A 14,242-nucleotide genomic window follows, 5' to 3' on the forward strand; every position below is an offset into this window, starting at 1 on the left:
CTACCAGATGCTATTCACATGCAACCTCAAAATACCTCGCTCCACTCCCTTTCCTATTCTCTGTACCTGGAAACCCAGCTTGCTGTGAAATCATAGCCCTGCCAGGCCCCAGTGATTTTTCTCTCTGATGAGAAGCAGCAAGTCTGCTTCTCATCTTGCTGTCCAGCAGTCTTGCTGGACCCGGTATTTAGATGTCACAGTCAGAGGAACGTATTCTGAACAGAAAGGAAACTTATCCACGCAGCACTTACTATTAGAAATTCTAATTAATAGCACTATTAGTATTTACTAAACACACCCTTTTGAGCCTCATCGTTATTTCAGGACAAGTACTTCTGAGAGCTAGGATGTTTGATTCTCATTCAAGCTAAGACAATAACTTGTGAGCCACTCAGGTGTGACTTAACCCAAGGTTGGGACTGTCACAACTTCTGGATAATTCATCAGTGGATTGCGGTCTATTAAACTCCAGCAATCGCTTTTGTCTTAGCTCAGTAACCATGGGTCTGAAGGAATGACGTGATTTTCTTTGTTTCTCCCCGGAATCAGGTGAAAACGTGGTTCCAGAATCGGCGGATGAAGCATAAAAAGCAGCTGAGGAAAAGTCAAGACGAGCCCAAAGCACCTGATGGGCCCGAGAGCCCTGAGGGCAGCCCCCATGGCCCCAAGGCCGCACCCGCCGAGGCTCGGCTGGGCCTGCCCACGGGTCCCTTCGTGCTGACCGAGCCGGAGGACGAGGTGGACATTGGGGACGAGGGGGAGCTGGGCTCAGGGCCGCACGTGCTCTGAGCCGCCGGGCTGGGGAAGGCGGGGAGGACGCAGAGGGGCGGGCCATGGACAACGGCTCCGGGAAGATAAACACGACACACCTGTTAACCCTCCAACACCTGCGGGGCCTGCGCGGCGCGGCCTCCCGACCCCCTCCCCCGCCCGCCCGCCAGCTCGCAGCGCCCGTGCGGGGGCGAGTGTGCGCCTGCTTGGCTCGTCCGCTCGCCCCGCGTCTTCGGCAGCGCAAACGGGAGCACGGGCTCTTGGCTCCCTAATTCGGTGGGGGACCTCTTCCCCGCCGCGACTGCAGACCCCTCGGCCCTCGCCCCTCAGCCACCTGTCCCCGCTCCGTTGGCCAGGCTCTCCACCGGACCCCTTGCCCTTCCTTGGGCAGACCGATGGGCTGCAGGTAAGGGACCGAGTGTCTGGGCCCTCCGCTCTGCGGGGATCCGGATCCGGACCTGATCCTTAACACATTCACTCCCGGACAGACTCGCGCGCCACCCGCCACTAACCTCCCACTCGCCCCCCCCATCTCTAACTAATACAAAGGCGACTCCCTCCTTCTCAGGGCGGCGCTTCCATCCTCTAGCGTCACAGTTCCCCTCAAGAGCTCGTGGTTCTGCACCCAGGAACCCTTTTTGAGCTTGTGGTCCCCCAGGCACCCGCGCTCTTTACTCTGGTTCCCTCTCCCTCCGTCCCTGTTCTGAGCGGCGCTCACGGGAGTCGAGACACTTGGGCAGAGCAAACCCACCGAGCAATTTTGCTTCCCGGCCTTGTTGCGCGCCTGTCCAGCAACTCTTCCACGTCCCACCGGTTACTGATATTTTAAAAGCGAGCGTTCCTCGGGTTGTGTGTGGAAGTGCTCATTCTCATCGCATTTTAGGGAACTCGGAGTTTTAGCAAAATGAAACCTAAAGGGGAATACGCATCCCCTTACAGGCGTGCACCTGTTTGGGGACCCTTGAAGGGCGGCAGGAGTCCTATTGGCTCTGCGCGTTGCCCCCTCCCTTTCCCCCTGGGAGGTCTCCTATTCTTTTCCCGGGTTTGCACTCTCTTTAGATAATAAAGGGCTCGCCGGGCAAAACTGGGAACAGACACGAGTTTCCGGGAATCGTTTGTTACCGCGACCTCCTACGCGCACGCTCCCTCCCCTCCGCCCTGGGCAGTTTCCTGTCCCCCGCAGGAATGAGCAGGGCTAGTAACTTTTCCTTAACAGATTCCCGTCTCCCCGTCGCCGATTTTTCTGTTTTTAATCGTTTAATAGTCTAGAGTTCCACCTACGTGAAAAAGGTTTCTGCAAATAGTATTTTTTGACTCTGAAGTGCTGAAAGGACAGAGATCTCTTGATATTAGGAGTGTGAAATTATGGTAATGAATTGTGTGACGACACTACATACCCAGTACACTTATCAAGTATAGCAGCCGTGCCAGAGGCGACCTCAGTTTCCCATCTTCCTTTCGCCCTGGTTGTGTATTCAGGTAACAGAGACCAGGAAGGCCAGAAAAGAGTGTCTGTGGCTCGGTAGAGGACTGACTCTTGGGTTCTAATGACTAATAGTAATTATGAAAATAACAGAGATGTGAGCTTGGGTTACATTTAATTACGCTTTTCCGTTCCTTATTTCTCTAATAAGAGGATGAATCCTAAAGATCCTTCTGGGTCAAAGTTCTATGATTCTATTAATGTAGCAGCAGATTTTTTTTTTTTTTCCAGTAGGCTTGTTTGAGGAAACATTAACTTAAGCAAAGATAATCGTCAGAGTGAGAACTTTATCCAATCTGCACCATTTAGGAGGCAAAGCTATTGCTTTAAAAACACAAGCATTGTATATACTATTTGGGTTTGCCAAAGTGCTGTCAGTCAACAATCTGTGAGTCATGGCAAGGATTATTTTTCTCTTCATAGACAAGGAAATAGAGGTTTGGCGAGATGGAAGGATTTACCCATGAAATCAGGACTAGCTAAGAGCCAAAGCAGGACAGAAAATATCTCTTCTGACTCCTTGATCACTTCTTTGCCCAAAACACTTTGCTTTCTTCTGGCAACATGGTTGGCATTTTGCTTCTAACACTTTGTAAGGACCCCTCTTGTATTTATTTAGATTGTGTAGATGTGCTACGAAAGCAAGTCTAGGTTCAGATTTCTCCTCTCTCTCCCTGTTCAGATGATGACAGTACTGTTTTAAAGCAGGCGTTTTTGGCAAATGCTTTGTGAAAGATTTAGTTATATAAAGAAAGCAATTTGTGAATAAGAACGTTCCTAGTAACCTGGGAGAGAAAGTGGATACTGTTACGCAAGGGGAACATCTCAAATACGTCTAATCCCAGGAAGAACAACTACTAAAAGGGATTTTGGGGGAGAATCTTTGAAGTGAGTAGAAATACTATGTTTTGGGAGAAATGAAAACGGTTAAATTAGACGGTTAACACAAACCCCAAAGCACCAGGCATTTCTTTCTTTCTTCTCTTGTCTTCACAAGAAGATGGCAGGGCTTATTCTAGGTCTCAGAGTAGCAGACTAGCAACATTTTAAGACTCTCTGTCTTGAAAAGGCAGGTAAAGAGGAAACACTGTTAGCATAGGCACAGCTCTGCTTGATCAGAGGCAGGATGAATCCTGGGGCTCAGGGAATGGCTGTGTCTTTCATTTATGAGCATCAAACACAAAAAGATGCTCATTCTGCCTCGCCTTGTCTCCCTCTGTGGCTCTTCCTGAATAGATTAGTTAGGAAGGGAAGAGCTCAGATACACAGCGCCAGCCACACTGACGGTGGCATCATTTTCTCATCAGACAGTATTCCCTGAAATTGGCGGCCAACAACTCAATAGCAAAGTTCTCCTAGTTTTTCTTTTCTTTTCCCTTTCTTTCTTCCTTCCTTTCTTTCTTTCTTTCTTTCTTTTTTAATACACAGGGAGTTAGTGATGATAGTAGAGGATAGACACAATTTAGTCTCAATTTAATGTAACATGATAGCACTTTTTGGTTTCGGCCTTCAATACTGATCAAAGCCTCCATAGGCTGAAAAGATATTTTGTCTGAATTACCCAGGCTTTTGCCTCCACTCAGTTTCAATTGGTGGCGAAGATCTGCAAAACCACGTTCATTATGATGCATTAAAGTAAAGAAAGACATACATAGGTCTGATTCTGAAGGGGCAAAACCATCTTAAAATAGCCAAGGTGGACAAGTCATCCTACATGTAATCCCAAATGTAGTAACTAATTTGTTCGGTATTTGTTCTCAATGCTGTATCTGATGGACTTCATTTCATAGCGTCTCAGAGAGGGACTCGATAATATTTCTACTCACGTGACATAAGAACACAAGAAATCGACAACACGTCATTCAGCCCAGTATTAGCTGATAGTGGCACTAAGAAATGATTAATTGGAATCCATGACACCACTTCAAAAGACAGAGAACTGGCTTTTGTCGATGGATTTGATAACTAGAGAGAAAGAGGTGTGAAGGCACAGAGCAAGCAGAATGCTTTCTTCTGCTAAGAGAATCGTGCAATAAACATACTTAGTTGAAGCAGTGACTCCCTGGTCTTCTTGAATGGGGCTCAGTGTGTGTGCAAAAATAATGAAATATTTTATATTTATGTTATATTCTTGGCAGCACATTTTAAAGAGGATATTGACAAACTAAAATTCATCCAGGAATGAATACAGGAACCTAGATAGTAAAAGGTATAGGAAACAGAGGAGTATGAGCTTTTCAGCTTGGAGAAGCAAGGCTTTAGAGAGGGTTGGGAGAGGAGATTGGCTGTGTTAGCTGTATTTCAATGGCTACAGAGCAATTACGTATCGGGAGGGTATGTCTAGTCTGTCCTGCTAGAGACGGCAGAACCAGAACCAATGGATGGTTCCAGGCAAGCAGATTTTGGAACAATATTTGAGCAATTTCTATAGGCCAGGTACTGTGTTGTCCATCAGTAGAACAGGCTAAGTCCACAAAACACTAAGCACTTTTCACTAGCAAAGTTTGATCAGAAGCTGGAAGGCAAAACATTTAAAATTATTTGTCATCTTACTAAGAATAAGATTTTACTTCATACACTCTAATTTAAATAAATAGACCAGGACTTCCCTGGTAGCGCAGTGGTTAAGGATCCGCCTGCCAATGCAGGGAACACGGGTTCAAGCCCTGGTCCAGGAAGATCCCACATGCCACGGAGCAACTAAGCCCGTGCACCACAGCTACTGAGCCTGCACTCTAGAGCCCATGAACCACAACTACTGAGCCCACGTGCCACAACTACTGAAGCCCGCGCGCCTAGAGCCTGTGCTCCACAACAGGAGTAGCCACTTAAGTGAGAAGCCCGCGCACCACAACGAAGAGTGGTGCAACTGGAGAAAGCCTGCATGCAGCAATGAAGACCCAACGCAGACAAAAATAAATAAATAAATAAGATCCCACATGCCACGTGGCCCGGCCGCCCCCCATAAAAGATACCTAGAAATCAACAAAAATAAATTTAAATAAATAAATAAATAGACCTATCACAATTAGAAGAGTTAACGGAAACAAGAAAAAGAAGAAAAGGATATTAACTTTAATTCATTAAAGAAGTCCCAAAACCTCATTCTAGAAAGTAAATGAAAACAAGGTGATATCCCACTGAGTTGAGGACAAAGTTATAGTCAGGAAGGAATTGTCAGCGTTAGAAGAGACATTTGACAAAAATCTAAGCCCTTCATTTTATAAACGAAGACATTAAGATCTAGATATAATGAATGTCTGGCCAATGTCAAATAGACAGTGGCAGGGGCTTCCCTGGTGGCACAGTGGTTGAGAGTCCGCCTGCCGATGCAGGGGACGCCCGGTTCGTGCCAGGGTCCAGGAGGATCCCACATGCCGCGGAGCGGCTGGGCCCATGAGCCATGGCCGCTGAGCCTGTGCGTCCGGAGCCTGTGCTCTGCAACGGGAGAGGCCACAACGGTGAGAGGCCCGCGTACCGCAAAAAAAAAAAAAAAAGACAGTGGCAGAATTAAGACTAGAAGCCAATTTTAATTATCGTAGCTTACCACTAATTCATATTGTGATAAAGGTGGCAGTGGCGCTATTGTCATTGTATTATGTGGAGGAGAGGGTTTTGCATAGCAATTTTGGATGTAAAATTTTTAAAAATTACCTGGAAATTATCTAGCAAATTCTTAGATCAATTTATGGAAAACCTTCTAATTAAGAGCAATCTGAAACTTAAATCGACATGCCTAGGATGTACTGAATCCCTTAGCCCTGTTTTCATCCAAGCCACAGTTGAATAACCACTTGCTGGGATGTTTTCTTTATTTTTCTTTTTTTAATTGAAAATGATGTTTTATTTGAATAAGGCATAAAATAAATTTATACTATTATAATTTATGCCAATCCCTATATTATGCTTACGTTTTATTTTTTTTCTTAACTACAAACTTTTACTATGTTAATATATGTTGTGAATGATCATAGGATACATTTAACATATAGCGCCGGGATGTCTTAGAAGAGGTTCATATATCCTCTTGTAGGATGAGCTAGATGATGTCTCAGCTACTTCAAATCCCCCCACTTTTCTATTCTAAAATTTTTGGCTTAATCTCCTTTAATTACAGACAAAGCAACTTAGAGTCAGAGACTGACTTGCCCAATGTCATACAGGCTATTAATTTGGTGAGTTACAGAATTAATACATGCAGAGGTCAGAGATAATTCCGATAAGTATTCAGAAGTGAGATGAAAATTTGAAATGACCCTCATGTTTTCTCTTCAGTCAGATTCTCCCTGTTGTATTTTCTGATTTTAATCCCACCTCCTAAAGACACGTTTCTCCTTCCCTCTCAGAATTCCTGGTGTGTACACTAGATAACCGTCCCTCCATGATTTCATTTATAATAATTCTGTGAGCTCTCTCTTATTACTCTTTATAATATTGTGGAACCACATCTGATTTGGCATCATTGCCACTGGCTAGATGGCTTAGAGACTTCAATTCTAATCTTACATTAGCTAATGATTACATTATTTCTCTTACTTGGCATCCAAAACATGAGGAGAGTACCCTATAAATCAGTTAAGAATGGGGAGGGGATGTGAGATAACAGTTATAAAAGTATATACTGTGATATCTTGGATGAAAAGTGCTAGAGAAAGATGACGAATTACAGTATACATCTGAACATAGCAGTTTGTTCATTGATACCAAACTTCAGAGGACATCAACTGTAGCAATATGGTTACCTAAAAGATGAGTATTAGTCTTGTGTGCCTTCACTATCATTACAAAGGGGATATTATGTCTCTTTCCAAGGAATTTTATTTTTTTATAACTTCATCTTAATTTCTCTTTGTCACTGACCTCCCATGTGGACTGAGGGGACAAGACAGCCCTGGATGAAATAGGAGTCAGAAAGTGTCATTGAGGATGCTTTATCTGGAAAGCTCCTTTTTCTCCCCCTTACCTGTCCCAGCCCCATTCTGCCCCAGGTTTCTCTTATCCCATTTGGTGACAGACATGATGTTATATAAGGAGTCAATTTAGAAAGAATTGCCTATGATTCCAATACAGAATGTACGATGGAAATCCAGGATTTAAGCTTCCTTCTGAAGCCTTTAAGAAATTTTTTTGAGCTTAAAAAAGGCACACCTTTTGCATATATCTCTGTAACAAGAATAAATAAAAGAGTTGTTTAGAAATATTAACTAATATAGTCCCTGGGAATTAGCTGAACATTTCTAACATCTGTGCCCTCCCTAGCCTCCAGGGCTGCAGATAATGGAGTAATCATGTGTGCTTGCCTTCTAACCAGAAGTTAACTTAGCTTAACTTCTAGCCAGAAGTTAAAGAATGGCCAAATAGGGAATTCCCTGGCCATCCAGTAGTTGGGACTCCGCGCTTTCACCCGCCAAGGACGTGCGTTCCATCTCTGGTTGGGGAAACTAAGATCCCGCAAGCTGCAGGGCGGCAATCAGTACCCACGTACATACATACACATACAAAATAATCTATTCCTCTCAGTGCTTCACTTGGGAAGGGAAACAAACTATAGAAAGCAATGGGAATAAAGATAGGAGATGGCTCTTTATCCCAAGTTTAAGATGGGAATAATTTACAAGCTAAAAACAAAATAATGAATACTTTATGCTTGCTCTGCTCTTTTCTCATCTGTTTTTTTCCTCCAGTTCCTAAGTTCTCTAATTTTAATTTTAAAGATTTGAGCTTTATCATTTACCTGTGCACAGTGTTTAAAAAGTCAAATAGTTCTACAAGGATTATTTAAAAAGGAAGCGGTCCCCTGTCCCCTTCCCTATTTACTTCACTACAGAGGCAACCAGTTTCTGTTTTGGGCTGATTGTTTTGGTATCTTATCCACCTTCATGTTTCTAAATGACTTCACTGCATTGCTGCTTTTTGGTGTTTCTATTTCAGAAATTATCTAGTACTTCATGCTATAAAAGATGAAGGCGTAGTTCTCTTTCTCGCCTGTTCCCACCACATACGTGCACCCTCTCTTATCTCTCCTCTCAAAACTGTAATTTATTATGATGTGCATGTGTAATTCTCAGCTAAGCCAGGTAGTCAGCTGCGATTACTTTACTTTTTCTGCAAGACTTTTTGTTTTTCTTGGAATTAAGTCTCATTGTATTATTCTTAATTTTTAGTGTACTTGTGACTAATTTAACTCCAGTTCTTCACCATTTGTCACTACCTCCCTCCCAAATGTTCATGTATTTTAAAAAAATTTTTACTGGAGTAGAGTTGCTTTACAATATTGTGTTAGTTTATACTGTACAGCAAAGTGAATCAGCTATACATATACACATATCCCCTATCTTTTTGGATTTCCTTCTCATTTAGGTCACCACAGAGCATTGAGTAGAGTTCCCTGTCCTATACAGTAGGTTCTCATTAGTTATCTATTTTATGCATAGCATCAATAGTGTATATATGTCAATCCCAATCTCCCAATTCATCCCACCGCCCCCTTCTCCCTTGGTATCCATACGTTTGTTCTCTACGTCTGTGTCTCTATTTCTGCTTTGTAAATAAGATCGTCTATACCATTTTTTTTCAGATTCCACATATATACGTTAATATATGATATTTGTTTTTCTCTTTCTGACTTACTTCCTTCTGTATGACAGTCTCTAGGTCCATCCATGTCTCTACAAATGACCCAGTTTTGTTCCTTTTTATGGCTGAGTAATATTCCATTGTATATGTGTACCACATCTTTATCCATTCCTCTGTTGATGGACATTTCAGTTGCTTCCCTATCCTGGCTACTGTAAATAGTGCTGCAATGAACATTGGCATGCATGTGTATTTTTGAATTATGGTTTTCTCTGGGTATACGCCCAGGAGTGGGATTGCTGGGTCATATGGTAGTTCTATGTTTAGTTTTTTTAAGGAATCTCTGTTCTGTTCTCCATAGTGGCTGTACCAATTCACATTCCCACCAACAGTGCAAGAGGGTTCCCTTTTCTCCACACCCTCTTCAGCATTTGTTGTTTGTAGATTTTCTGATGATGGCCATTGTAGCTGGTGTGAGGTGATACCTCATTGTAGTTTTGACTTGCATTTCTCTAATAATTAATGATGTTGAGCATTTTTTCATGTGTTTGTTGACCATCTGTATGTCTTCTTTGGTGAAATGTCTATTTAGGTCTTCTGCCCATTTTTGGATTGGGTTGTTTGTTTTTTTGATATCCAGCTGCATGAGCTGCTTGTATATTTTGTTAATCCTTTGTCAGTTGCTTCATTTGTAAATGTTTTCTCCCATTCTGAGGGTAGTTTTTTCATCTTGTTTATGGTTTCCTTTGCTGTGCATGTACTCTTAACATTTTGATTTCCTGAACAGATTTCTCCCAGAGGCCCCTGGTCTGCTCCCCTATGGATTCTGGGTCAATGCATCTTCCTTCCTCTTCATCTCAGGCATTGCTTTCATTTTACTCTTGTTTCCTCTATCTTCCTTTTTCTTGGTTTACTCTCTCATTTTGGTGGAGCACACGGTCCTGTAGTTTCCTTATTGGTGTATGAAAAGTCAATGTTTTGAGATCATTCTTGTATAAAAACATCTTTATTCTAGTTTCATGCTTTATTAGTATTTTGTCTAAGTATAGAATTCTCAATTGGAAATACTTTTGAATGATTTTGAAGGCATCTTTCAATCGCTTTTTAGCTTCCAATTGCTGCTGTGAAGTCTAACGCCATTTTGATTCTTGATTCTTGATTCTTGATATATCCTGTTTCATTTATTCATTTGTTTTCCTTTTTGGAAGCTTGTAGGGTACTCTCTTTGGAGCCAGTGTACTGAAATTTTGCAGTGATATGCCTGAGTTGGAGGTCTGTTTTCACCCACTCTTTTGGATACTCAATAGACCCTTTCAGTCTGAAAACTCATTTTTTTCAGTTATGGGAAAATTTCTTGAATTAATTCTTTGATGATTTCTGTTCCTTTTTTTCTATGTTCTTTACGGAACTCCTATTATTTTGATTTTTTTCAGCCTCCTGGATTTATCCTCTAAATTTATTCCTGTCTCTCCTATTGTCTATATTTTTGCCTTTTCGCTCTGCTTTCTGAAAAAATTCTGAATATTATTTTCTAACCTTTGGATTTTTTATTTCAGCAATCATGTTTCTAATTCCAAAGATCTCTTTAATTTCCTTCTCCTCTTTTTTAATGGTATCGCATATAATATCCTCAGATGTTTGGAAATCCTTGATTGTGTGCTCATATTTAAGTAGGAGAAATAAAAAGCTCATAGGAAGCTCTGAATACCCAGTGCGACCTGCTGACTGTGAACTTTCCTATAGGATAACATGGTTACGTTCTTCAGTTGGAGAACCTCTGAAATCAGAACTTTTAGCTCTTTTCTTTTAGGCTGGTCAGATTCCCCAGAGAAGAGTTTTCCAAATTCCTGCTTATAGGATGAAGGCCTAACATTCTGGGGACCACGTGTCAGAGGAGGACCAGAGGTCTCTGTATTTAGAACACCTGTGCTCACTGTTGTCTCTGTTCTCAGGATGGTGCCTCCTAACAGCCCGTTGTTTCTCACTCCTGAGACTCTGTAGAGGGTCAAGCAGCCTTTTACCAGGGTGGTGGAGGCAAGTCATCCTTCACTTAACCCCCTCACCCTCTTCCCCCCCTACTTCCAGCAGTAATTGACACCATCAGTTCCAGAGCATTTTGGGCATTCTGTAGTGTATATCAGATTGATTCTTGGATTTCCCCATTGCCTGGTTACAATTTAGTGTTTTTGGAGGCTTCCAATTATTATTATTATTATTTTGCAATTTATTCATCTGCTTTCCAGTTTTTAAAAAGTTGCTACTGGTATCCCTCTTCCTATTCTCCCTGTTCTTATATGTTTATGCCTTAAAAAAAACCCGTTACTGTGATTCTAGCGGGGGCTTGCCAAGGGAGGGAAACAGATGTGTGCGTGCGTGTGCATGTGTGTGTGGGTGCTCAATCTACCGTATTTATCCAGATGTCTCATAATTTGAATCTAAGATTATTTTATTCTGGCTTTTACAATGAGTGATGGAGGTATTGATCTTTTACCTTGATGTTTCTTTTATGTAACTGAATTTGTTAAGTTCGAGAGAGTTGCATTATCATTAGAACATATTAAAAGGCTGACTTCATTACCAAAGCTCAGGATAGCCCTTCTTACCTCATATTCAGTGATGTACTACCAACGGCTTGGGATCTATCCATTTGAAAGCATTGGAGGTTAGTTAGTCCTTAAGAATCTTTGTCTGTGGAAGGTCCTGAATAGTTTTGCAGGATATTCGTAGAAATTTCAAGGTGAGGGAATTTATGTTATTTCATTTTCCTTGGTCTCAGATTAATTTAAAACCTGGGTCCGTAATTCTCTGAGAATCAGAAAAGATAAACAGAGAAAGCAAAACAGAGCCACACAGAAATACACACACACATGCACGCGAGCGCTTATAAAGAGAATGATGCAAACAGGACAAGGAGAATTGGAAGGTGATCAGTTAAGACATTAAGTGTTTTGTGACGCACGGACGCGTCTGCATTTTGCCCTGATAACAGGCCATCAGCTCGTTTTCAGAGGGCTGCTGCCTTCTTCAGCTCAATCCGCAGATCAAAGCAAAACTGTCTGCTTGCATTTTGCAGTCAGAATGGGGATGCTAATTTATACTCCTTAATGTGTGAGGGTAAGAGACTCCTTCAATTAACTGAATTCTATAGCTGGCAAAATAAAAGGTACACAAAGAGGCGCAGGCTGGAAGAGCCGAAATTCTCATTAAATCAAAAGGTCCAGTATTCATTACCGCGTGCATCTGAGGCTAAACACTAAATATGGGGCTCATCAAAGGAGGTTTAATGGGTTAAATTGAGAATATAATCTAATTAAAACATTAGACACGGCAAATAGTTCTTTGATATTCATCTAAAGGTTTCATTAAAAATGGGTACTTGAGGCTTGTATGATAGATTATCAATTTTAAGTAGAGACAGCATCCTTGGTACTGATTCAAAGTGTCACCATTGTGTGGAAGCAGGGGAAATGGGAAAAGACATCACTGCCAGGTGACAGGTTAGAGATACAAGGTAAGGCCAACCAGGATTCATGATAGTGATTTTGATCACTGTCTGCATGACAAAAAAGAAAGCGTAAGGATTAATTTAGGAGACAAATTTGCCACAGAGGAAAGAGTCCATTTGGGGCCCAAATTATTTGGTGTAGAGATCTACAGTGGTTTTTTTCACTGGACATTCATTCTGTTCTCTACTTCCTTCTCCTGTATAGACAGCTTCCCGAAGGATAACTGATTATACTTTGTGGGTTTTAAATTTCGGAAGGTTATTTCTCCCAGTGTCAAATTCGCACCATAAGCATATCTACTATTTAAGCATCTCTTGCAAAAGCTTGGGACTCTAGCCATAAGAGGTACTCTCAAAAGCCAGTCTGGCAGCCCCGGTATCAGGTCTGGTCTCTACGAGCTGTCAACTCAGTAAAGAAAGTCTGTGAAATCTTAATAGATATTTTCAGGGTTGCACTAAATTTATTTGCCTGAAATGCTCATATCATTGTAATCCTCTCGACCTGTTAGAGCTGTTTAATAGCGGAAGACCATTTATTCAGCTTATTGAAAATTAATTACTTATATTGCCCAGGTTTGCAAGGGGACAATGAAAAGGCAGTGGAGAGGCAGCAAGGGAGATAAACCTTGCCCACCAAATTCTTTTTTCTTCTCTTCATTTTACCCAAAGAGGCCCTATACTGAGTGGTAGAGAGAGCTGAAAAATCTGTTCATTTTGCATCTTATTGCATCTCTCACTGTGATGTTTTCATAACCTTTTGGGAAAGTCCCAACTTTTCAGTTATTCCACTGAACCAAAATTAAGTAACCAAACATGAAGAATGGGAATCTTTAAGATGAGAGAATAAAATGAATGAACGAATAAATGAATGACTGAATGAATGAAAAAAAACCCTGCCATCCAAAACCTTTTGCTTTCCATTGAATGGATGTTTGCTTAGGAAATTGAGACATTTTGTATTTTCTCTGTACCTTTGTGAGAAAGATGTGTGGCTTTGCTTCATGAAGTTGAGAGGGGGAGCAGAAACAAATACTGTACTTAGTCTGGAGGCAGTGAGTTGTGGGGACAGTTCTGAATATCAGATTTTTAGCTATTCTGAGATCCTACTTCAGTATATTTTAAAAAGTGGAATAAATAACTAAATAAAATTTTGTTAGAATACATAATTCTCCTTTTTTGCCTTTATAATATAGAAATTTTGTCTGACAATATAGACCATTTCTTATAATGAGGGATACAGAGGGAAGAGATACTGGATAGACAAAATCCACAATAATGAAAAACTGACTTTGTGCTACTGTTTAAATCCTGTCTCACTGGGAAAACAACTAAAGAGGCAAGGCAGCATTTATGTGTCCTTTCGTCTTTCTGTTTTTACCCATTAGGAATAAAAGTTATGAAAACTCACTTAGCATTAGGGAGAAGCCCTATAGTCACATCCTGTAGAATACTTGCGTGTTAGAGGAAATGTGTATTATTCAAGATTTATTCTTACTCTGATTCAAGATTCCTATTCTTACTCTGATAGGAAAAGATGATCTTTAAAAAGGCACATTTAGGGGCTTCCCACTGGTGGCGCAGTGGTTGAGAGTCCGCCTGCCGATGTAGGAAACGCATCGTGCAGGACCGGATTCGTGCCCCGGTCTGGGAAGATCCCACATGCCGCGGAGCGGCTGGGCCCGTGAGCCATGGCCGCTGGGCCTGCGCGTCCGGAGCCTGTGCTCCGCAACGGGAGAGGCCACAGCAGTGAGAGGCCTGCGTACCGCAAAAAAAAAAAAAAAAGGCACATTTAGGAAAGCAACCTTAATTTTTCCTTAAGAACTTTATATTTTCAAGTGCAACTTCTAATATAATGGTAATATCTGTTTTGAAGCACATGTTAGAGTTAGTTAAACTTGTCCTGGTAT

The 14,242-nt window shown here is 41.7% G+C and overlaps 1 protein-coding gene across 1 annotated transcript in view; it reads left to right on the plus strand.

Moving 5' to 3' along the window:
• BSX (brain specific homeobox) overlaps positions 1-1,853 on the plus strand; it is a 36,980-nt gene extending 35,127 nt beyond the window's left edge. The window contains exon 3 of the mRNA XM_027081985.1: positions 550-1,853. Within this exon, the coding sequence (XP_026937786.1) occupies positions 550-789 (240 nt within the window). The 3' untranslated portion in view covers positions 790-1,853. The remainder of the gene's footprint in view (positions 1-549) is intronic.
• Positions 1,854-14,242: the final 12,389 nt, after the last annotated feature.

Source organism: Aethalodelphis obliquidens, unplaced genomic scaffold (assembly GCF_003676395.1).
Source record: "Aethalodelphis obliquidens isolate GAN/ISIS:26980383/991018 unplaced genomic scaffold, ASM367639v1 scaffold46, whole genome shotgun sequence".
NCBI lineage: Eukaryota > Metazoa > Chordata > Mammalia > Artiodactyla > Delphinidae > Aethalodelphis > Aethalodelphis obliquidens.